The sequence below is a fragment of the Quercus lobata genome, chromosome 2 (assembly GCF_001633185.2).
Source record: "Quercus lobata isolate SW786 chromosome 2, ValleyOak3.0 Primary Assembly, whole genome shotgun sequence".
Lineage (NCBI taxonomy): Eukaryota > Viridiplantae > Streptophyta > Magnoliopsida > Fagales > Fagaceae > Quercus > Quercus lobata.
The window spans coordinates 16,359,314-16,383,489 of NC_044905.1; the positions used below are offsets into that span (position 1 = coordinate 16,359,314).

Below are 24,176 nucleotides of genomic sequence, written 5' to 3' on the forward strand. Positions count from 1 at the left end.
AACCATTATATATATTTATATATATAACTTTGAAACATAATTGATTCAATAGCTTAGTGCTATGCTATGTTTTGGCCTAGTGATCTCTAATTTGATCCTTCGTCTCGTTTTTGAGTTATTTAAAGTTTATTTAAAATTTTAAAACCCTATTAGCATCATATAAGTACCACTTTTCATTCTTTTCTTTTCTTCTAGCCTCTCTCTCTCTCTCTCTCTCTCTTTTCTTTTCCTTCAGCATTGTTGTCCTCCCTAAATTTTTTTTATTGTATCTCTCTCCAAGACATGCTGCTATCAATCATGGTTTGTCTATGGGTATGTCTTCTTCTCTCATCCTAAACCACCATCTTCTTCTCTTTTTCTTTTTGATTTTGTTTCTCACACCCCAAACATCGAAATTGACTAGAAAGAATCGAAATTGACTGTAGTCTGGTTGGTTCGACGTTACTTCCTTACAAATTGGTGTTAGTTTCAAATACGGCGAAACTGAAAATCCTCATTCAATATAAAAACTTCCTTCAAAACCGACCGATCCAAACTGATTACACCCCTATTCATCCCTCACTTGTGTCTCTCTCAAGCAAGATTCATATAGAAACTTTGGCCAGTACCTCACTTGTCCCAAACTCAAACAAAATAGAATCTCACTTTGAGCGAATTCTTAAACTTTGTTTTATTACTTTAAAATTCTTTTTATTCTTCTACTGTTCAAGTATGTTTACTTATTATATATTACAACTATATGTTTTTAGGTTCTATACTTGTATAGTTTTACTGGCAAACATGTGAACACAGAATTGTTTAGATATAGCTCATAGAGTATATATAATTGATTAGACAATACTCAAGATGCTAGTATTTAGTGTGAAAGAATAGGAAAGAAGTTGATTCAAGGATCTAGATTTTTCACAGTTTTGATCGATCAAAACTGAAGTTCGATTGATCGAGAGTCGCGGATCAACAAATGTAAAAAGTCCATAACTTGTCCATTTCAAGCCCAAATCATGATCTGTTTGTTACAGTATTTGAAGAACATTATAAGCTAAACTTAGAGAGTTTTTAAATAGAGAGAGAAGAGTGTCTCTTATGCCCCCTATTTTAGATTTGAGGTTTCTGTACCTAAAACTCTCTTAAATCTTCTACTGGCAATATTCTTTAAAGAAACTCAAGATTCGGTGTTGTAGAAGCTATTGCCATCATTCTGGTCATCAAGGGTGCTAGATATTTAAACCTTCTAGTATGATCTTGAAGTCTTAGACTATAGGTCTACGTTGAAGAAAACTTTCAAGGATGGTCTTAGAGTACTCATGGACTGGAGGTTCATGTTGAAATAGATCCATATCAGAGAAGTCCATGAGATTCATAGCTAAATTTGTTAACTTTAGTTAGATTTACTATGAATTAAATATTTTGATTGTAAACTTCCATTTGATAGTGGATTTTTCTTCTTGAGATTAGTCCCCCTACCCTTTTCCTTTAGAGCAAGTTGTTACATAAAGTTTTTTGAGTTATCATATCATTGTGTTATTTACTTTTTCGTTTTGCATGATATGTTTGATTATTTGTTTAACCTAAAGCTTGCATAATTAATCTAAATAACAACTTGGCCTTAAACTTGGTTAAACCTTGTTTGTTCAAGGGTCTAAAACTAACACATGTATATAACTATGTACACAACACGAACCACATGTTTTTATTTCAAACGTTTCATTCATGATCTAAGGATTAAGAGTATTTCAATTATAAACCAGATACTTTGAATGAATGTCTCATTATTCATGATTCATCGTGAAGCCCTGAACTCACTTCACTTTCTTATGGAATGTTTTCAATGAAAATGCATCACATCGAGCATGAATCATTCAGAGGCTACATGAATGACCTGCTTACCAACATTTTTTCTAGAAAATAGCCCAACAAAGGCAGCAAGAGCACTTTCCAAACCTTCATTCATGTCTTCAATGTAAACAATTTTCCCTTGCTTATAATAACCAATAACATATTCCAAGAAGCGTGGATATAGGTGCAAGTAATTGTGTTGCGCAAAACCCTCCATTTTGGCGGACTTGATTATGAGATTGAACAAATTATGAATCCCATGTGGCTTAGAGAGGCCAAATTGAGAAACTGCCCCACAAAGTGCAATTCGGCCATGAATCCTCATGTTAGGAAGTGCTGCATCAAGCATATCCCCTCCCACATTATCAAAGTAGATGTCAATGCCTTGTTGAAAGTACCTATTTAGTTAAGTCATTCATTCGAAACCAAATTATTTCAAGGATAAACATAAAACAAAATGGGGTTATTAATTCACATAACAAGTTCTTTATCATACTTCATTCTCAAAAACTAATCATTAACCTCTTCAATGCTGCATCAAGGTCTAGTTCTTCCTTGCAGTTAAAATCTTCATTGAATCCAAGCTTATTCTTCAAAAGATCAACATAAAATCACTCATTTAAGTTATCTTGCTTGTCAGAGCTGATTAATCATACAAAGAAAAGTCTATTGCTCATAAGCAGAAAAGATTTATAAGATATATATAGTGGTTAGAAAGTGTCTACAAAGATAAAGATAGCTTATAAAATCCTTGAAGGGTGAAAATGGCCAAATACCACCATTTTGCAAAATTTGTAGCAATTTAGTACTGTTTCGGAACTAATTAGCAATCTACCACTTTTCTAGTACTTGAGTTTGACAAACTCGAGTTCCTAGAAGTTCTGCCACCGTGGCACAGGCTGACTTGGCATTTGGGATTAAAAAATGCCACTTGGTACTCGAGTCCTAGGAACTCGAGTACTATGTTGTGGTACCCGAGTTTCTACAACTTGAGTATGTCTTAGGTTGCACGGCACTAAAAAAACAAAAGATTCAACTTTATTTGTCACTTTCACTTCTCACTCTCACTTACCAGAACACACTCTCACTCTCCTTCACACTCAAACATACAAAACCCAAACCCTCACTCCATCGGCGGCAGAAAATCCATCGGTGGTAGAAGACTCTTGTCGGCGACCTCTCACTCAGCTCTCTTTTTGTGAACACACTCTCACTCTCCTTCACACCCAAACATACAAACCCCAAACCCTCACTCCATTGGTGGCAAAAAACCCATCGGCGACAGAAGACTATCATTGGCGACCTCTCACTCAGCTCTCTCATTGTCTCGCACTGAGGTCAATTTTTTAGTTTTAGGGTTACATCTTTCATTTGAAACTTTAATGTATTCAAAATTAGAAATATTGAGGAAAAAAAACACACACACACACAAAGCTGATATTGTGTTTCTATCAATAGAAATGCAAAGAAGTGAGACTTAAAAGTACTTTTCCTTTTTTCTTATTTTTAATTATTTTGGGGCATGAGAAACAAGATTCTTATATATCTTAACTTAATATATTTGGGATATTTCAAATTTGGAAGAAAAGTAAATTTAAGACTCAAAAGTACTTTTCCTTTATATTATGAAAAATGAAATTGAAAAACAAAAGGCCGTTGCAGCCTTACGATTTGTTTTCTTCAACTATAATTATTTAACTTGTATTCATTTTTAACATAATCATTATGATTCATATATAAGGTATGGGATGCCAAACAAAAGGCCGTTGCAGCTTATATGGGGATTTTAAGGAGTCTTTTGTAGAGTTGCCGCGCTTTTTGGTAGGACTCAAGGATGCAAATTTGGGTACAAAGTATAAGTTACTAGTGGACGATAATTATGAATGGGAAACATGTACATTCAAGTCTGTATTTTGGGCGTTTCATCCAAGTATTGTTGGGTTCAAGCACAATAGGCTTGTGATCAGCATTGATACAACCTACCTTTATGGAAAATATAAAGGGAAATTGATGATTGCAATGGCGATGGATGCTAATAATAAGATTTATCCACTAGCCTTCGCTGTTGTCGAGAGCGAGAGCACAGAGACTTGGGGTTGGTTCTTGGCTTGTATAAAAATGTATGTTATCAATCGGAGCAAGCTGTGCATCATATCTGACAGACACCCTGGGATACAAGCTGTCTTCATAGACACTAGTCAAGAATTTTTGTAGCCTCCCATGACAGAACAGCATTACTACCTTCATTTTCTATGCAGTAACGTCAATACTAGATGGAACAATAAAACTTTAAAGAATCTATTATGGAGGGCAGCAAGTGCTACCCAGGAGTGAAAGTTCAAGCACCTTCGAATTAATTAAGAATGTCAACTGGGATGCGCACCAATATCTGAAGTATGTGCTCAAAGACAAATGGGCTCTAACTTTTGACAAGGGTTACCGTTATGGAGCGATGACTACAAATGTCTTCGAGTGCTTTAATGGTGTTCTAAAGGGTGCTCGCAACTTGCCCATTACGGCAATGGTGAAATACATATGGTTCAAACTGAATGCTTACTTCGATGATCATCGTAATAAGAGTATAGCGCAGTTGAATTCGGGGAAAAAATTGTGTAAATATGCCTTGAATATCTTCATGAGAAATAAGGTGAATGCGGAGCATCACAGGGTGACGAGATTGAGTGCGCAACAATAACCATATCAAGTAGATACACCGCATAATCCAAAGACTGCTGGACATGGGGATCACACACATGGAGTTAATTTACTACAAAAAAACTTGCATATGTCAGAAATGAAAACTGTACAAGATACTATGTTCACATGTCATTGCAGTTTGTATTAAGTATCGACAAGATGCAGAGCAGTACATTGACCCATGCTATAGCGTGAACGCACTGTTCCGTAGCTATGCTCCCGTTTTCCCTGTTTTGAAAGATAAATTATCATGGACGGATCCTAAAGAAACTTAAAGGGTCGTCCCTAACCCTTGATTGATCTGAAAGAAAGGTCACCCTATCTCAACACGAATCAGGAATGAGATGGATGAGGGCGAGAAACAACTGAGAACCACACCATGGAAGGAGGAGGGAAGGAAGGTGCAATTTGGGTTGTGTGACCAAGAGGGGCATAACCGAAGAACATGCCCTAAGCGGAAAGAGGTACCGATGAGTTATGGTCTTGCGGACTAGGTACGCTAAGTTTGAACTGTGGCATCCTTCTAAATGCAACTTGAAACAAAATGCATGATATATGCCATTAGATCAAAATGCATGCTATATGCCATTCAATTATGTATTTTTAAAACTTGAGAAAAATTGGATAAAATTTTAAGGACCAAATATGACATTTATACTATAAGCTACTTTCCCTATAGGATGAATACAAAAAGTCATTAGCATTGCCATTTGGTTTGTCGCAAAAATTGCATACTAATTGGTTAATGTAATGTAATGTGTAACTGTCCTATGTGTCATGTAATGTTTTTCATTTTTTTCTTTCTCTGAAGGGTGTTAGGTCATTTGTGGATTGGCCATGATTTCACTTTTCCACTTTTAACCTATTGGATCTTAAAAGTTTTCTTTGATTGCATATTTTACAATTGTGAAGGCACTCTCCTTAGCATGATCATCTTCAAGCACCCTACCATTAAGGGTGTCAACTTTGACTTGGCCTCTGTTAACATGATCATCTTCAAGTACCCTACCATATATATACTGTGTATAGTTTATGTTTTGGGATTTTTTATGTAATCAATTATATGATCTTAGTTAATATTGTTTATTTTTGTCATGTTATGAGACTAGGCGGTTGAACAACAATAGCTTGTTTGGGCCTTTTCCTATGTTTTTGGCCAAAATCCCCCAGTTTGCTTTCTTGTAAGTATGGTTTTCGTTGTTTCTCACTTTATGTTTATCTATTTGTTTGTTTGTCATTAGTATGTCTTGAAAACTGAAACTTCCTTTTACTTTAGATGACATTATGGATGCTTTTTTCTTCCCATTTACAAGCTGTAATACTCAAAAAATATGCACTTGATGAGTTTTGAGGAGGCTCTTTGGTAATGTTTTTAGATCTTTAAAATTGCTATGAGACTATTTGATTTGTATGTTTATCCACTGACATTACCTATTTCTGTGATTGGTTCAACAGAATTTGGCATTATGGATGGAATTTATTACTAACATCAAGAAGTTCAGTTTACTACTTCTATTATAGTGATTTCTTTGCTTGTAAAGAAGTTCAGTTTTAGTTAGGTGTGATATCTCTAGTTCAAACTAAGCCTAATTTAGGTTATATTGAAACAACTACTTTTCATTGCAGATATTGAGAAAGGGTTGTGGTCAGATATGGAGAATAAGATAAAAGCATTTTGACACAAGTCTAGAACAGACCTATGCATCCAAGTCCAAAATCAATAAAATTTAGAAGGAAAGGGAAGCTCATGAGCTTTATGTTGAAGCTAGGGAGAAACTTAAGAGGGTTAGAGAGAATGTGAGAGAATATACAAGCTGGTTTTGTCATGGTTATTTTTCATGTTTGTAATGTTGTTGGTGTGTTTTGCCTTAGTGAACAAACAATATGGGTGAAGAACCTTAGTCTGCCATGAAGAATCTTATTGTATCTATCTTTTGAAATACAAAGTGTGGTCTTTGTGCAAATTTTTCGTAGTTAAATTTTTTTCACTTTATTCTGGGATTTGGATATATATTGCCATGAAGTGGTATGACAAACATGCATAATAATAAAAGAGATAGTTGTGGTACTTGAGCATATTTCCAATGAAAGCCCTAAAGGACAAAACATTTTATCATAGAATGGTGAAAATGTGTATACTCATGGATAAGTGGTGAAAGTGAATTTGAGCATTACTATATCAGAAAGCAACTAGAGCCAAGCAACTGGCTATGTATCCTCTGCCCATGACAGGAAAAAAAAAATGATAAGCATGATACCACTGTACATGATAGCACTAAAATATGTATAAGCGGAAGCCATTGTGGCTAAAGACCAAACTTGAGTTTAGAGGACTGCTGAGGTCTAAAAAAGATCACAGTACCCAAGCCCAAAGAAGTGAGCCAAGCCCAAAAAGAAAATAAGCCAAGTCCAAGGAAGCAGGTGCAAGGGACCACGAAAGAAAAAGAAATGGCAAGCCCAAGAGGCTTGAAGCCCAAAAGAAGAAGCATTAAGAAGGAAAAGAAACCCATGGAAAGAGATTAAAGAAAAATAGCCAGGATCCTCAGCAACCACCAGGAGGTGCGGATCCTTCCAGGCGCATAAGCACAGTCAAAAGGAAGATTAAGATAGTTCAAAAGAAAAGGACAAGAAAAGAAAATAAAAAACAGAGCAAAAGCCACAAGTGCCAAAAGACCCAGCAAAAAAAGAGGAAATAACCAGCAACCTCTCATGGCGCAACTGGGAAGCATCTCAGGGAACTAGAATGGAGAAGTACAAAAAGGGGAATGGCAACAGGGGACTTTCAAATCGGCAGAATGGGATTCCGTCCGGATGAGAAAAAGGGCAAAAGGGGAGAACTGCTAAACGTTGAGATCGAGAAGGGCATACCTTAGCACATCCCGAAGTAGGTAACCAGCCATGGACTTTCAAAGGAATCAAAGCTGAAAAGAGGAAAAGAATGAAAAAATAGGACATAGAACCTGCCGAGCGATGGGCACGGAACAGGCTCTGTTAACCATAAGACGAAACAGGGGAACCAATGGGTCCCCTGGGATGCCAGAATTTCACTATAAAAGGAGGGGTAGGTTACGAAGAAAAGGGGCAGATTTTTGGAGAAAAAACTATCAGCAAAGTATTGTAAAAGAAGAGAAAACTAAGGGAAATTAATAACATTGTTTTTTTTTTCCCGGTATCCTATGAAAGCCACTATTGCACATACTCGGATTCAAAAAGAATCAAACTTTGCAAGTCTTGAAGGTTGAAATAGCCATTCAAAACTGTAATTTTTGAGCTTGCTTGAACCTTGTATCACGTCTTGGTGAGCATACTGTAACCATAACAAAGGAAATCCTAATGAAATATGTCTCACTAATTTAAGGATCCTCATAACATTGTTTTGTGTTCTTTGTTGATTCTGTTCTCTGTAATTTATTTTGCTGTTTTGATATGTCTTTCAATACTATTATCCTTGCTTGTCATTTACGTGTATTGTAGAAAGCGTGCCCTGTGCATTACTTAATTCTTAAACAGCCTGTTAGCTATGGTGAGTCAAAGCCGGTCCACCAAACCACAATTTATCTAGGCCCGGGATCCTTGGGCCTGAGTGTCTCAAAAAAAGGCACTCTCACAAGGACTTGGGTACTGTTAACACAATACTCGAGTCCATGAAAATTGAGTATGAATCTGGATTATTTCAATTATTTCACATATTAGACCCGAGCCATACTCGAGTTTAGAGGACTCGTGTACTACTAACACAATACTTGAGTTCATGAAACTCGAGTATGAATCTAGATGATTTCCCTTATTTCACTTTAGACCCGAGCCATACTCGAGTTATTGAAACTCGGGTACACACTAACATAGTACTCGAGTCCTAGAAACTCTAGTCCCAAGTGGCATTTTTTAATCCCAAATGCTAGCTTAGCCTGTGCCACGATGGCAAAACTTCTAAGAACTCAAGTTTGTCAAAGTCGAGTACTAGAAAAGTGTGTGAGAGTGCTTTTCTTTCAAGATACTCAGGCCCAAGGATCCCGGGCCTAAATGAAAAAAAAGGAAGAGAGGATTTGGTGGACCAGGCCTTGGCTCACCGCAGCTAACGAGCTGTTTAAGAGTCAAGTAGGTGCAGAGAATACTCCTGACATCATACAAAAATGACAAACGAGGATATTGTAGAATGCCAAAATATTAACAACGTAAATTCAGAAGAAAAACAGGATTAGCAAAAAAAAAGAACGATAAAGAAAAAGGTGCAGTGGGATCCTGGGAATTAATAAGCAGTATTTTATTAACAAATTGTCTGTTTGATTACAGAAAGCTCACTAAGACGTGATACAAGGTCCAATCAAGCTCAAAAATTGCAGTCTTGAATGGCTATTTCAGCCTTCAAAACTTGCAAAGTTTGATTCCCGTTGAATCCGAGTATGTGCAATAGTGGCCTTTACAGGATATCGGGAGACAGTATTTTGTTCTTCCCTTAGTATTTTTCTTTCTGGATGGATCTTTCTGATGGTTCTTCCTAGAGAGTTTCTTCTCTTTTTTTTTTTGTGCTTCTTTTCTTTTTTCTCGTCCCTTTCTTCACGACCCGTCCCCTCCTTTTATAATGGAATTTTTCTGGGTATCCCGGGTTCCTCTGTTTTGCTCTTTTGCAAACAGAGCATGTTCTGTCCCTGTTGCCTTGGTAAGTTCCTTTGCCGTTTTCCCTCATTCTTCCCTTCTCTTGGTTCTGATTCCTTCAAAAGCTTCTGGTCGGTCATCCTCTTTGGGACGTGCTGAGGTATGCCCTTCTCGGTATCCCCATTTCTGGCGTGTTTCTCTTTTCCCTTTCTTTCCTATTTGGGCGGAATCTTGTTCTGCCATCAACGAAAGTCGTTCGTTGCTATTCTTTCTTCCCTGTCCTGGTTCCCCGAGGCCTTTTGCTGTCTGTGCTATGAGAGGTCGTTTTGCGCTTCTTGTTTTTTTCTTCTTTTCCTGTCTTCTTTCTACCGATCTGTCTCAGTCTTCCTTTTTATTTGTGCTTGAAGGGTTCTGGGGATCCTTGCTTCTTTATATTTTTGCCATGGTCTCTTTTGGGATGCTGCTTCCTTTTTTGGGCTTCAGGATCCTCTGGCTTTTCTTTTATCCCCCATGGGTCATCCGTTCCTGTTACTTTTGGGTTTAGCCTGGATTTTTTCTTTTGGGCTTTGACTTGCTCTTCCATTTCTTTTGGGCTTGACTTGCTCTTCCATTTCTTTTGGGCTTATTTTATTGTAACCCCTTTTTTTTTTGGACCTCAACATTTAGCCCCCCGAGCTCGTGGGTTGCCTGAAACCCACGCGTGAGTGATTTAGGTTTCCTAGGATTCTCATGGTATCCCCCTTTCCTTTGACTTCTACTGGATTTCCTTCCCTTTTAATTGGGATCCCGGCTCTTTTCTGCTGCTTTTAGTTGCCTCCTTTTGGCGTGTTGCGTTCCCTTATCATTATTACCTCTCGCAGCTTCCTCTTTATACGGGACGTGGCAGTTGGGTATTTGAGGTAAAACTCCTCTACCCACTTTTCTCGTTTCCCGTTATCCCTCATTAATAACTGCTGATCACTTCAAATTAAATTTCTTGGCAACTGGCGCGTCTTTCCATAAACTGTTTTTCCCCAACTGCTATTTGCGCCTTTATTGTAGCCGTTTCACCTTATCACTTTGCTTCTCTGAGTTTTTCACTCTGTGTTTCTCTTTCTTTTTTTTTTCTTCTTCTCCGTTACTCTGGTCTTCTTCCTTTTCGCACTTTCAATCTTTCTTTCTTCTCAGAGCGGGTGCTGTTTCGATGGCTTCTTCTTCTTCTAGAAAGAGGAGAGAACGTACTCCCAGTCCTTCTGAGGGTGAGGGTTCTTCTGGTTCTGCTCCGAGTGATTCTCACGAGGTTACTGAACGTCCGGCCTTTCCTTTACGGGATCCTTGGTATTCTCTCAGCGCATTTTTTCCTCATATATCTCATGGTGAGGCTCCTCCATCCCCTCACGTTTGGATGTTTTCTGGTCAAGCGGGTTTCGCTGGTTCCGCCCAAGTTCCTGACCCTAGAGAGATTTTTGATCTCCAGATCAGACAGGGAATCCGAGAGGCGGTTCCTATTTTCTTTGATTTTGTTCCAGGAAAGATTCAGGGCTGGCCTATATGGGTAGACAAAGAACTGTCTGATGCTGAGTTTGTGGGTCGTTTGGAGCGCGTCGGTATCCTAAAGGCAGTGGCTATTTCCAGAAACCTTGAGGGCTTCAGAGACGCCAAAGGGCTCAGGCATCTGGTACGTCGTTGGTGCCCTTCCCTTCATACTTTTTTCTTTTCTACTGGTGAATTAACAGTCACCTTGGAGGATGTGGTTAATAACTTCCTCCTCCCGGTGTTTGGCGAAGAGAATCCCTTTGATATTGACCTTTCTGGTGAGGATCTCATGGTAGAAGAGAAATTATTTGGCCATTTTGGTGGTCGCGCCGCTTCTTCTGGTGGTAAGCCTGCTAGGATGGGGAGATGGGTGATGACCCTCTCTCGTGAAAAAGATAAGGAGGTGAGGTGGGCCGGTTTCCTGGCTTTTTGGCTTAGTAAATTTTTGTTCAGTGAGTTCCCTGGGTACGGAGTTAAGTCTTCGTTTTTTCCATTGGCAATCAAGTTGGCTCGAGGTACCCAGTATCCTTTGGCCCCTCTGTTTTTGGGTCATGTCTATTCTCAATTAGACCAGCTTCATGGAGATGAGGCTGAGGGTGACTCTTGTTATGCGATCACTTCGTCTCTTCACTGTGCTATCCTTCAGATTTTCATGTGGGACCGTTCTGCAGCTACTTTGGCTAAGTGCAGGAATTTGAAGTTTGTGAAAGACAAGTTCCAAGGATCCCCCGACATAGTGAAAGGTCTTTGTGGCAATTCTACCGATGCCTTTCCCATTATTTTTCGTTGGATCAGCTTGAAGGGTGGTGGTCTCAATCTTGTGGAGTTGTTTGACCAAGCTGGGAGCTTATGTTGGAGATCTCCTCGTGAGTTTGGTCCTGGCTTTGCGTGTGATTCTGTGTTGTCTTCTTTTTTATCTTCTACAGGTAATACCTTTGACTTGCGCCGTGGTGATGAGGGCAGTCTGGCCTACCTTGCTTGCGTTAGCCCTTCCTGGCTTCCTGTGCCTTCTTCAAGTGGCCCAAAATATACTCATTATTCAGCACACCGGGTGCTCCGACAATTTGGTTTTGATCAGGACATTCCTCCAGTTTTTAAGGATGTGGTGCCATCCCTTCCTTCATTGGATCCTTTCTTGAGGCTGCAGGCCTTTTCTTATTGGTCACGGAGGAGCCCCCAATTTGCAGTGCCTAACTCCCAAAGAGGAGTCTTTGCTTCTAGTGGCTATACAAGTTATTGGAGGAGAGTGCAAAAGTCCTTTGTTGATTATGTTAGCACTGGCACAGTTCGGGATGTCCCGGATCCTAGCATTGTTTCTGCTCCGACATCCAATAGGCGCTTATCCCTTCCTACTGCTGGGATTGTTTCTGCTGCTGCAAGCAGCAAGACTGGGTTTGCAGAGTGGCATGCCTCCAGGGGAGGTTGGGTGGTTTATGGACAGGATTTTCCTGAGACCTGGCTAGGTGATAGCTTCATCATTGGTGCTTCCTCTGGGGTGCCCATCAAAAGGGGTGCAACAGAGACAATAAGTGCTGCCACTGCTCCGAGTAAAGGTAAGGATGTCAAGTCGAAGAAAATGAAAGCTGCTGATGTTGGTGAAAGTACAGGAGGTGTGGAGATAGGCTCTGAGGCGAAAAGAAGGAAATCGGGGAAATCTCAAGCACACTTGGCACCTCAGGAAGGCAAGGATGTCAGGGAACCTTTGGTTTCAAGGACCCGGAAGAAGACTAAGGTAGAGCCTTCTTTTCCCCAGGTTCCTGTGACTGCCTCAGTCCATGGTTCTTTAGGATCCTCTGGTTTGGTATCCCAGCCTCCTTTAGGACCCTCTGGGCGTACTCGCAGTAAGCAAAAGACTTCCAGAGAATCTGTAGAGAGAGAGAGAAGGGCAAGACTTCTTTCCTTCTTCTCTTTTTTTTTTTGTTGCACTTGTTTCTATTTTGCTGACGAGTGGTGATTTCCCTTGCAGTCCAAGCGCAAGTCTGATCCCAAGACGGGTAAGAGCCAATCTTCTGGAGACGACGTGGTATGTGTTCCCTTTTTTTTGTTCTTTCCCTTTTGTTCTGTCATTGTATTGTCTGCATTTCCTGCTGTCTTTCTTTTGACACTGCCTTCTCCTCTTCTTCTTCCTTTAGGTGGAGGTATCCCCTCCTATGACTGACAAGGCTCTGGGGGAGGAAGTTATTACAACTCTTTCCGTTGTTTTTCCTGTCATGGGGGAGGAGCCCCCTACTGATGACCCAGCTGAGGAAACCGGGCAACCAGTGCAAGGTTCCCAGGATTCTCAGGATCCCAAAGCTTCTGGGATTCTGTTATCTCAAAGTCCCCGTCCTGAGCGTACTCCTAGTCCTATTAGGACTGTGTTTCCTCAGTCCTTGTCAGATAAAGGTGCTTTGGGAGACACTCCTTTATCCAAACAAACAGGTAATCCTTGTTTCCTTGGAATGGCGTTATATTCTTCTTTCTTTTCCAAATTTTTTTTTTTTTGAGTTCCTCCTTTTCCTTTTAGGTCAAACCAGTGAGAAATCTGGTCCCAGTGTTGCCTCTTCTTTAGAATCAGAAAGCTCAGAAGGTGAGTGCAAGCTACTCCCATCGTGTTTCCCTTTTCTTCCTTTCTTTTTTTTTTATGGCGAAGCCCCCTGCATCTATCCCTTCTTTTAGCCACTTTGCCACTGGTCCTTCACCTTTTCTTCAACTTGCCTTATGTTCCTTCCCAGAATCTTCGGGGAAGTCAGGAGATCAGGAAGAAGAGGCTCTGCCCCAAGAAGCTGGAACCGGTTTGTTCTTCTTTTTCTCCCCCTTTTTTTTTTAAGACTAAATCTGTTCTTCTTTTTCTTTTCTTTTCTTCTATTCTTTTTTGAATATTGATGCAGGCTTTGCAGGTTCTGAGCCTGTTATTCCGGAAGGAATTGTGAGACCTGTTCAAGTTGCTGACCTTCGTCCAGAGCAAAAGGCTGCAAGTCCCCCTGTTTCTGCAAGTGGTGACACAGTGATGGGGGATGCCTCGAAGATGACTGCCTCAGATCTTGATTCAAAGCTTTCTTCTTTTCTGGCTCGCTTTGATCTCTTGGAATTCAACAGTCTTCCTGCTAGCCACTTCCATGTCTTTGGGTCTTCTTATGGCAGCTTCCTGCGTTTCTCTGTTCCTGTGGAAGGCCTGCCGCTGCTAGAGAGTCTGCTTAAGAGTCACGGGGATTTCACCAGCGGCTTCAGGGGAGGCGTCTTTCTAGGCAATATTTTAATGGAGTTGCTGTGTGCTGTGTGCTGTGCTGATTTCCCTAAGGAATTCCTCTGTAGATTCCTTGTCTGAAGAAAGCTTCTGGAGTGGAGAGGGGTGGTGCAAGACCTTCTAGAGGCCAAGTTTAATTTGTCTTTTCTGCTGGATCACTTGCGTCTGTTGGCTCATATGCTATTTCAGAGGCAATCTTTCAAGAGTGTAGACACTGAGATAGCTGCTGCTGAGGAAGCTTTGGCTCGTGCTCACAAGGTTTTACAAGACCTGAAGGTCAAACGGCAGAGGATCCTTTCTACTTTGGCTGTGCCTGTCATTTCTCCGGATGCCTCCCTGTTGGCCGGCCTCATTCCTTAGCCCCTTTTTTTTTAGATTTACATAAACAATTTGGGATTGTATAAGTTCTTTATTTTGAACATTGTTCTGCTCTTTGCTTTCTCTTTTGTGTTTCAAGACTGCTTTTTTTTTTAGTATGTGAATCTGCCTTTTATACTGCCTTTTCTTTCCTATGGCTCTTTTTTTTTCCCTGAGTCCTGGACCATGGTCTTCACAGGTTTTACTGTAAATTCTGGTCCAGGTACCCGGTAATCTATTGTGCAAGCACTGAACTGGGTACACTGGTATCCTTCTTATATTTCTTTTGAGATACGGTCCCAGTTCATGAACTTTGACAGGTTCCCCTTTTGCCAAGTGCTAGGCTAGGTATCCTAGATATTTTGCTTTTTATTCTGTGATCCTAGACCTATGCACTTGGGACTGTTTGGGGGATATCTGAAATTATTTGTGGGATGAATCCTGGGCCATATGTAAAAGGGTATTACACACTCTCCCCTTTTTTTGACTCAGGTATTCTTCCTTAAATTTATCCAAACTTTGTTTTTTTTTTTTTTTTGTAGTATGAAAAACTTAAATGTTGAAGAAACAGGAATTTCATTAAAACATAGTCATTTTCAAGGAACAAAGAAAAGTCTTTTGGTGCAGTATTGACCACAAAGTGTCAATCTATCACATGTTCCTGAACAAAATTATCTTAGACTAGAATTCATGATAAAAGCTGAAAAAGACAAAAAAATAAAAGGAACTTAGCAGATAGTGAAGCTGGTGAAAGGACCCTGAGGTACCGGGATCCCCTTGTCCTTATGCATAATATTGCTTCAACCACTTCCCGTTTATGGGCTCTGTCAGGACTGTTCCATCTTCTTTGGCAAGGTAGTAATACCCACTTTCATGAGCTGTATTGATGATGTAAGGTCCTTCCCATTTCGGGGTGAACTTGGAAGGCCCTGGCAGGTTCCTCCTCACATGCTCCGCCATCCTTAGCACTAATTGCCCTTTACTGAACACTCTTGGGCGTATTGCTTGTGCATATGCTCTGGTCATTCTTTGCTGGTATCTCTGGCTTCTTTTCTTGGCCAGTTCTCTTTCTTCTTCTACTCCTTCCAGATCTGCTAGCCTCTTTTCATTGCTGGCGTCCTCACTTTCTCCCTGGTTTTCCTCCAGAACTACCCTTGGTGTAGGAATGACTAACTCCACAGGGCTGATGGCTTCTGTTCCATAAACCAGGGAGAATGGGGAGAATCCTGTGGCTGTCTTTACAGAGCTTCTACATGCCCAAAGCGCATCTGCCAGATGGTCACTCCATTTTCCCCCATACTCATGCTTCATTTTCTTAAGGATCTTTAATATTACCCTATTAGTGGCTTCAGCTTGGCCGTTTCCTTGTGGGTAGTAGGGGGTAGATCTTCCATGCTTGATGTGGTATGCCTCAGTTAATCCTTTCATATCTTTGTTTATGAATGGGGTTCCATTGTCGCTGATCAATCTTCTGGGGATCCCAAACCTTGTAATGATGTGGTCTCGAATGAAATTTGCCACAGCTGCTCCAGTAGCTTTTTTCAAAGGGATGGCCTCTACCCATTTTGTAAAGTACTCCGTGGCTGCCAGGATCCATATATAACCATTGGATGGAGGGTTTATAGGCCCTATGAGATCGAGCCCCCAAGTATGAAAAGGCCATGGCGTCGTCATATCCTGTAGGACATTTGGGTGAGTGTGAATTGCATCTCCCAGGACTTGGCAGGCATGACATGTTTTGACCAGCTCCTCAGAGTCTCTTTTCATCGTTGGCCAGTAATATCCCAACAATAGCAACTGCTTGTACAGCCTTCTCTTCCCTGGGTGACTCCCACAATCTCCCGAGTGCACCTCTCTGACTACTTCTCTGGCTTCCTTTGGTCCCAGGCACCTGAGGGGGTCTCCATGGTATCCTCTTTTGAATAAAATGTCATTCTGTAGGAAGTACCTGCACGCTAGCTTTTTGAGCTTGTGGGCCAGTTCCCTGTCGGTTGGCAGGATCCCCTGGGCCAGGTATCCTATGAAAGGAACCCGCCAGTCTTCTGCAATAAACACCGCGTAGCTTTCTTCTTTGTCTACTGCCAAACGACATTCCTGGCATCTCCCCTGTATGATTGCTGCTTCCTTGTCCATATCCGGCCAGTAATACCCCATGCGTTGCATTCTTCTGTATAGACTGACTTTTTCTGCAACTCCACATGCCTGGGCGTGTAATTCTTCTAGTTTCGCTTTTCCTTCCTTCTCGGTAATACATCTGGACAGTATTCCTCCTGGCAGTCTCTTATACAATTCTCCTTCTATTTGAGTGTAATCCATTAGTTCTTTGATGTTCCCTCTGGGGCTTGCCTCTTTCATCCTTTCTTTGATTTCGTCCCTCCAGTCCCACTGTTTGGATTCCCCGGGGTACATCCCTTGAAGGATCCTCACAATAGAATGTTCCTGCCTTCCTATTTTTATCAGCGTATCCCTCCCATTAAATGGTATTTGGGATCCCAGGGTGGCGAGAGCATCTGCAAACTTGTTCTCACTTCTTTGAGTGTATTCTACGCTGAAGGTTTGAAATTCCATCTCCAGCCTTTGTGCCCAAGTCCTGTAGGCTGCTAGGCTTTGTTCTCGTAGTGCAAAGTCACCTTTCACTTGGGAGACTACAAGATTAGAATCTCCCAGCACCCTCATATGTTTCACTCCTATGCTGAGTGCTACAGTTAACCCAGTTAAGTATGCCTCATATTCAGCTGCGTTATTAGAGCATGAGAAACCAAGCTTGAAGGACAGGGGCATGATATCCCCATTTTCGCAGCTTAGTACAATTCCTACCCCATTTGAAGTTGCTGTAGCTGATCCGTCAAACCTCATGGTCCATTTCTTCCCTGGGATCTCCATTACTGCTACCTCACCAGGGATTTCTTCACTCAGCGGGCCTTCTTCCTTTCCTGGGAATTGAGCTAGCAAATCTGCTATGGCCTGGCTCTTAACAGCTTTGGGAGTTCTTATACCTATATCATATTGTGAGAGCAACACTAGCCATTGTGCTATCCTTCCTGTGAGAAGGGGCTGGTGAAGGAGTGCCTTTATGGGGTGGGACTTGGTTACTAGGAGGATTTGGTGAGCTGAGAAGTACCTCTTCAACCTCTGGGATGCATAAATGATCACTAGGCAGGCTTTCTCTATTCTGGGGTACCTGGTCTCGGTATCCTTGAGTGTTCTGCTTACATAATATATGGGCTGCTCATTTCCTTGGTCATCTTCTTGTGCCAGCAAAGCTCCTATTGCCTGAGAGTTTGATGCTAAGTATAACAACAGAGGTCGCCCACGTACCGGTGCCTGGAGGGTGGGCAGATGATTCATAATGCCCTGAATCCTTTGAAAAGCTTCCTGCTGCTCTGTTCCCCAGGTAAATTCATTTCCCTTTTTCAATAGTTTGGATAGGCCTGCTGTGGCTGAGGCTAAACCAGGAACAAATCTCCTGATATAGGAAACTCTTCCCAGGAAACTTTTGAGTTCTCTAATAGTAGTTGGTCTTCTCATCGTGGCAATGGCTGTGGCCTTGGCTGGGTCCACGCTTATGCCTTTGTGATGCACCAGGAACCCAAGGAACTTTCCAGCAGACACTCCAAAGGCGCACTTCATGGGGTTCATACGTAACTTGTATTTCCTGCATCTTTCAAAGACTTGCTCAAGTACTTGGAAATGTCCTGTTCTGGTTTTTGACTTGACCACAATATCGTCTACATAATCTTCCATCTCCTCATGCATCATGTCATGGAAAATGGCTGTCATGGTCCGTTGATACGTAGCCCCCGCATTTTTTAGGCCAAAGGGCATTACAGTATAGTAAAAGTTCCCAATCGGAGTTCTGAATGCCGTCTTCTCTGCATCTTTGGCTGCCATGCGGATCTGGTTGTATCCACTGTACCCATCCATAAATGAGAACATCGAGTTTCCAGCGGCTGAATCTACAAGGAGGTCTATATTGGGCAAGGGGAACTCATCTTTAGGACATGCCTTGTTCAGGTTGCGAAAGTCTACACAGCAACGGATTTGACCATTTTTCTTCTTCACAGGTACAATGTTGGAAAGCCATTTTGGATGTTTGATGGGTTTGATAAAACCAGCTGTTAGTAATTTCCTGACCTCTTGGACTATTTGAGCTTCTATCTCAGTGTGGAAGACCCTAGCTGGTTGGACTACTGGCCTCATCCCCGGGTCCACATTAAGAGAATGGACTACCAACTCTGGGTCTAGACCAGGCATCTCATCATAGGTCCATGCAAACACATCTCTGTATTTTTGAAGTAAGGTTACCAGTTGCTCTCTTTCTTGAGCCACCAGTTGACTGCTAATGAAGACAGGTTTTCGGGATCCTGGTTCTGTTCCCAAGTCTACTTCCTTTAATTCTTCCTCAGGCTGGATCTGAGCCTCCTTAACTGGTTCTTCTGGGATTTCTTCTTGGGCCATCATGCAGCTTGGTGGTCCGGGACCTTCCTGCACAATGCATTCAGGTCCCGCGCACCTTCACAAACGATAAATCAGCCTTCCCCCAGGTTCCCGAACCACCACACATTCTCGGGACCCTGAAGAGCTGGGCTCCCTCTTCTGTCTCTTTCTTTCTAGAAGGTTTCTCAGGTCACGGGTGCCCCTTCCTCCTTTTTCTTCTTCTAGGACTGGTGCCCCCGGGGTCCCTGGGGCGGGGTTCTCATCATCTAGCTCCAATTCATCATAAAACATTGTTTCTGCGAAGTTCACTTCTCCCTGGCTGAAAGGATTACGATTGGCAGGGATCCTTATGGGCCTCCCATTCAGTCTCCCTTTAATGCATTGATGGAACGTGGATGGAATAAGGCGATGTTTATGAAGCCACGGGCGTCCCAACAACACGTGATAAGAAACTTCTGCATTAATTACATGAAACCTTGTCAGAGCTACTATCGGCCCCACCCTTAAGGCTAGCTGCACGTATCCTTCTGTTGACTCTACTGATCCTCCAAATCCTGTTATCTCCATGGGAGTCCCCAGGATCCTTCTGTCAACTAACCCAACAGCTTCCAGGGTACTTAAGGCTATGAGGTTGAGTGATGCCCCTGTATCCACCAGTGCTCTCCTGACTTGAACGCCGTTTATGGTGGCCATTAGATAAAGGGGTCTACGGTGGTCTGGGTGCTCAATCTCCATATCTTCATCAGTGAAGGTTATTGCATTGGTCGTTTCCAGGAAAGCTCGACTAGCATGTGACTCAGCTGTAAAGCATTCCATCCCTGAATCTGCTGCTATGCTCATGAGAGACTCTGTGGCCACCCTCCTTGCTTCTGGTCCGAATCCTAATTGATTGAACAATGACCTGAACTTGGGATTCTTCTGGAGGGTCCTGACTGTGCTCGGGTGGAAGGATCCTTCAGATTCTCCTGCTTCTGCCGGGTTCCCGTGTATTACTACTGCTACCACCCCTTTTCCTTTGTGGTTAGGCAAGGGGTTTCTCTGCACTTCCGGCTCCTTCTGGGTGAGCTCCAGGGTTCCTTCTCTCAACTTTTTGTGGAAGAGTCTGCGAAGGGTCCAGCAATCCTTGGTGGAGTGCTTGACATAATTATGGATTCTGCAAAATAAAGGGTTCTTCCTTTCTTCTTCTGTTGGTGGCCTGGACACAGTGAATGGCCTGACCACTCCGTCTCCAATCCACTTGTCTAGGACATGGCTTAACTCCTCAGCCGTACATGGGATCACTGGTGGTTCCTCAAACACCTTCCCATCTGGTCTCTTCCTTTTCTCTCCTGCTGATGCTGTCATAGCTTGGGATGCGGGCAGCCTTTTTGTTCTCATGGTCTGCGCCGTCCTTCTAGTTCTCTGTAGCAGGTCAGCAAATTGTGTGATACATAAATTTTCAAGGTTGAGTCTGTAATCAAAAAGCATGTTGGCTATACAGGTCTCCACGAGCTCCTTTTCTTCATGGTCTCCATAGCAGTCTAGGGACACGTCTTCGAATCTTTTAATGAACTGAACAGGGTCTTCTCCGGGTCTCTGCCTCACCATTTGCAGGTTCTGGAAAGTGATTTTGTCTTCACCTGGGTAATATTTGGCGCAGAATTTTTCCATCATCTCATCCCAGGTCTTGATGGACCCGGGTCTCAGTGTGGTGTACCAAGTGTATGCCCTATCCACTAAGGATTTGGCGAATTCCCTTAGGCATAATTCTTTGTCTCCTACATAGGGGCCCATAGTGTGGACAAACCTACTCACATGTTCTACTGCACTTCCATTCCTTCCATCGAAAGGATGGAACTTTGGGGGTTCGTACCCCTTAGGGTATGGTTTGCAAAGAAGTTCTGGAGGGAACGGGGGATCCCGAGAGAATTGCTTGGGGATCCCTGAGAGTCTTTCCCTTTCTTGCTCCAGGAGGGCATTGATGTCTGCCAGCGTCAGGTACTGAGGGTTGGCCCTTCCTCCCACTGCTGACCCTCCTTCTGGATGTGCCCCATCTTGGTGACCAGTAGGGGGAATATCGTCTCTGACCTCCTGTGTCCTGCCTTCTTTGAGAAGACGAACTTCTTGCTCCAGATCCTTTAACATTGCTGTCATTCTGGCCATTAGGTCTGGTTCCTGCCTCGCGTGTCTTTGTTCTGACACCACCTCCTGTTCTACCAAGGGTATCCCACCTCCTTGCCTGGAAACTTCCTCGTTTTCTCCTACAGGCTCAGAGGCCGTAGGTGGCACATTAGTTCCCTTGCTGTTTCTTTGTCTTGGAGGCATTCTCTGTGAAGGGTTGTTTCTTCCTTCTTCTTTGCCCAGTCCCCAGTGGAGTCGCCAAAATGTGAGAGTGCTTTTCTTTCAAGATACTCAGGCCCAAGGATCCCGGGCCTAAATGAAAAAAAAGGAAGAGAGGATTTGGTGGACCGGGCCTTGGCTCACCGCAGCTAACGAGCTGTTTAAGAGTCAAGTAGGTGCAGAGAATACTCCTGACATCATACAAAAATGACAAACGAGGATATTGTAGAATGCCAAAATATTAACAACGTAAATTCAGAAGAAAGACAGGATTAGCAAAAAAAAGAACGATAAAGAAAAAGGTGCAGTGGGATCCTGGGAATTAATAAGCAGTATTTTATTAACAAATTGTCTGTTTGATTACAGAAAGCTCACTAAGACGTGATACAAGGTCCAATCAAGCTCAAAAATTGCAGTCTTGAATGGCTATTTCAGCCTTCAAAACTTGCAAAGTTTGATTCCCGTTGAATCCGAGTATGTGCAATAGTGGCCTTTACAGGATATCGGGAGACAGTATTTTGTTCTTCCCTTAGTATTTTTCTTTCTGGATGGATCTTTCTGATGGTTCTTCCTAGAGAGTTTCTTCTCTTTTTTTTTTTGTGCTTCTTTTCTTTTTTCTCGTGCCTTTCTTCACGACCCGTCCCCTCCTTTTATAATGGAATTTTTCTGGGTATCCCGGGTTCCTCTGTTTTGCTCTTTTGCAAACAGAGCATGTTCTGTCCCTGTTGCCTTGGTAAGTTCCTTTGCCGTTTTCCCTCATTCTTCCCTTCTCTTGGTTCTGATTCCTTCAAAAGCTTCTGGTCGGTCATCCTCTTTGGGACGTGCTGAGGTATGCCCTTCTCGGTATCCCCATTTCTGGCGTGTTTCTCTTTTCCCTTTCTTTCCTATTTGGGCGGAATCTTGTTCTGCCATCAACGAAAGTCGTTCGTTGCTATTCTTTCTTCCCTGTCCTGGTTCCCCGAGGCCTTTTGCTGTCTGTGCTATGAGAGGTCGTTTTGCGCTTCTTGTTTTTTTCTTCTTTTCCTGTCTTCTTTCTACCGATCTGTCTCAGTCTTCCTTTTTATTTGTGCTTGAAGGGTTCTGGGGATCCTTGCTTCTTTATATTTTTGCCATGGTCTCTTTTGGGATGCTGCTTCCTTTTTTGGGCTTCAGGATCCTCTGGCTTTTCTTTTATCCCCCATGGGTCATCCGTTCCTGTTACTTTTGGGTTTAGCCTGGATTTTTTCTTTTGGGCTTTGACTTGCTCTTCCATTTCTTTTGGGCTTGACTTGCTCTTCCATTTCTTTTGGGCTTATTTTATTGTAACCCCTTTTTTTTTTTTTGGACCTCAACAAAGTGGTAGATCACTAATTAGTGAAATAGTGCTGAAGTGCTACAAATTTTGCAAAATGGTGGTATTTGGCCATTTTCACCATCCTTTAAGAGATAAAAGAAAAAGAGAAAAACTTACCTTTTGGCTTGTGCCAGCACTTCCAACAACATAGCAACCATGCAATTTAGCAAGCTGGCCAACAAGTTGACCAATGACTCCAGAAGCTGCAGAGGCAAAGACATATTTCCCTTTCTTAGGGGAGCAAATCTCAAAGAATCCTGCATAAGCATTAAAACCTAGCATACCTATATTGAAAAAATAGAAGAAGAAGAAGAAAACCTTCTACTTAGGGACTGCTTTAGATGACTAAACCACAATCTTACTGGAAAATTATTCAGATTAAATTTAAGAAATTAAATTTTAATTTAAATCAGCCATACAACAACACAACTTTTTTATTGACAAAAAGTACAGAGTTGGACACAGCAAACTTGAGAATTTTCTAATTAATGAATGGATGTGGCTTTTACAGCATTAACAAGTAACTTCTTCCTTGAACAATAATTTTTTAACCCATGTTAGACTAGTAGTTAAAATAATTAAGTATTTCCTTTTTCATAAACTTAATATTTTAAGATTATTGATAATAATAAAGATGAACATTTTCTGACACAATCCCGTGAGTTTTGTGGGTTCCAGTTAGCTCAACTGATAAAGTCTCTGATGATTGTATAAGAGATCTAGGATTCAATCCCCGCCTACACCAAAAATTGATTGGTGTCTTAGTCTGATGATAAAGAGCTCTCATCAGAAGTGGACGCTATAGGTTGAAACTCTCTAAAAAAAAAATCCTGTGGATTTTGCTTTTGGGAAAATTATTGTGTACTCCCGGAGTACCATAAATGCGTACTCCCTCTTCTCACATGAATGGTGAGTCTCACTAATTAAATTTATGGTGAGACCTACCATTCATGTGAGAGAGAAGAGTACGCATTTATGGTACTCCAGGAGTACCTAATAATTTTCCTTGCTTTTGACAAGAAAGAGAGAGTCCGAGCAAAAAAACTAAACCATTTTCTCGCTTCTCTCTTCTCCTCTACCAATCTCCCTCTCTTTTCTGAAAGTGTTGAAGCAGCCACAACTTCTATTTTCTTTCATATCTCCCTCTCTTTTACGAAATACTTTAAAAAACCCGCAAATTTTACAAAGAAATCCTAGAAAAGGTGCTGTTCACATACCCAAACCAACCACCAATGGAACTCATGACACAAAATGGCGAGAAACATATGCCACAAACTCAGATCCACCCCAAAAAATAAATCAACCAAGTAGTTTCAACCATCAATTTCACTTCAATCCTGTAACACCCAAGCCACAGAAAACAACATAAAACAACAATATTACCATTAAAAAAAATAAATTAAAAAAAAAAACTCAAAACCACAATATAAAGCAATTTTACTTAACAGGCCTTGCAACTGAAAACCTTCAAATGCATATTTGTATAACGATAATTAAAAAAAAAAAAAAAAAAAAAAAAAAAAAAAAAGGACCCTTGGGATCTTGAACTTAAGAAAAAAAAGGGACATAAGGAAAAAAAAACGAAGAAGAAAAAAGTGCTAATGAAGGGTGTGAGAAATGAACTTTAGAGTAAAGAGAGAAAGGGGATGGAAAATTTATTCTATACTCCGGAGCAATGCTCCTTTCTCTCACATGAGAGTGGGTCTCAGCATTACCCCGGGAGTAGACAGTAACTTATTTGAAGAGAGAGATGAGCTGTAGAGTCGTGAAAGAGAGAAAAAAGCACTGTTTAAGGGTTTGTTTGGATATCGTTTATTACTGAAAACTGAAAATATTGTAGCAAAATAATTTTTAAATGTG

At 41.6% G+C, this 24,176-nt stretch overlaps 1 protein-coding gene across 1 annotated transcript; it reads right to left on the reverse strand.

Moving 5' to 3' along the window:
- Positions 1-1,757: 1,757 nt before the first annotated feature.
- Positions 1,758-22,659, reverse strand: LOC115974743 (2-alkenal reductase (NADP(+)-dependent)-like). The gene is made up of 3 exons (XM_031095246.1): positions 22,434-22,659; positions 2,359-2,426; positions 1,758-2,234 (listed from the first exon to the last, which is right to left on the reverse strand). The coding sequence occupies exons 1-3, from the start codon at positions 22,596-22,598 to the stop codon at positions 1,856-1,858; spliced, it is 612 nt and encodes a 203-aa protein (XP_030951106.1). The 5' UTR covers positions 22,599-22,659; the 3' UTR covers positions 1,758-1,855.
- Positions 22,660-24,176: the final 1,517 nt, after the last annotated feature.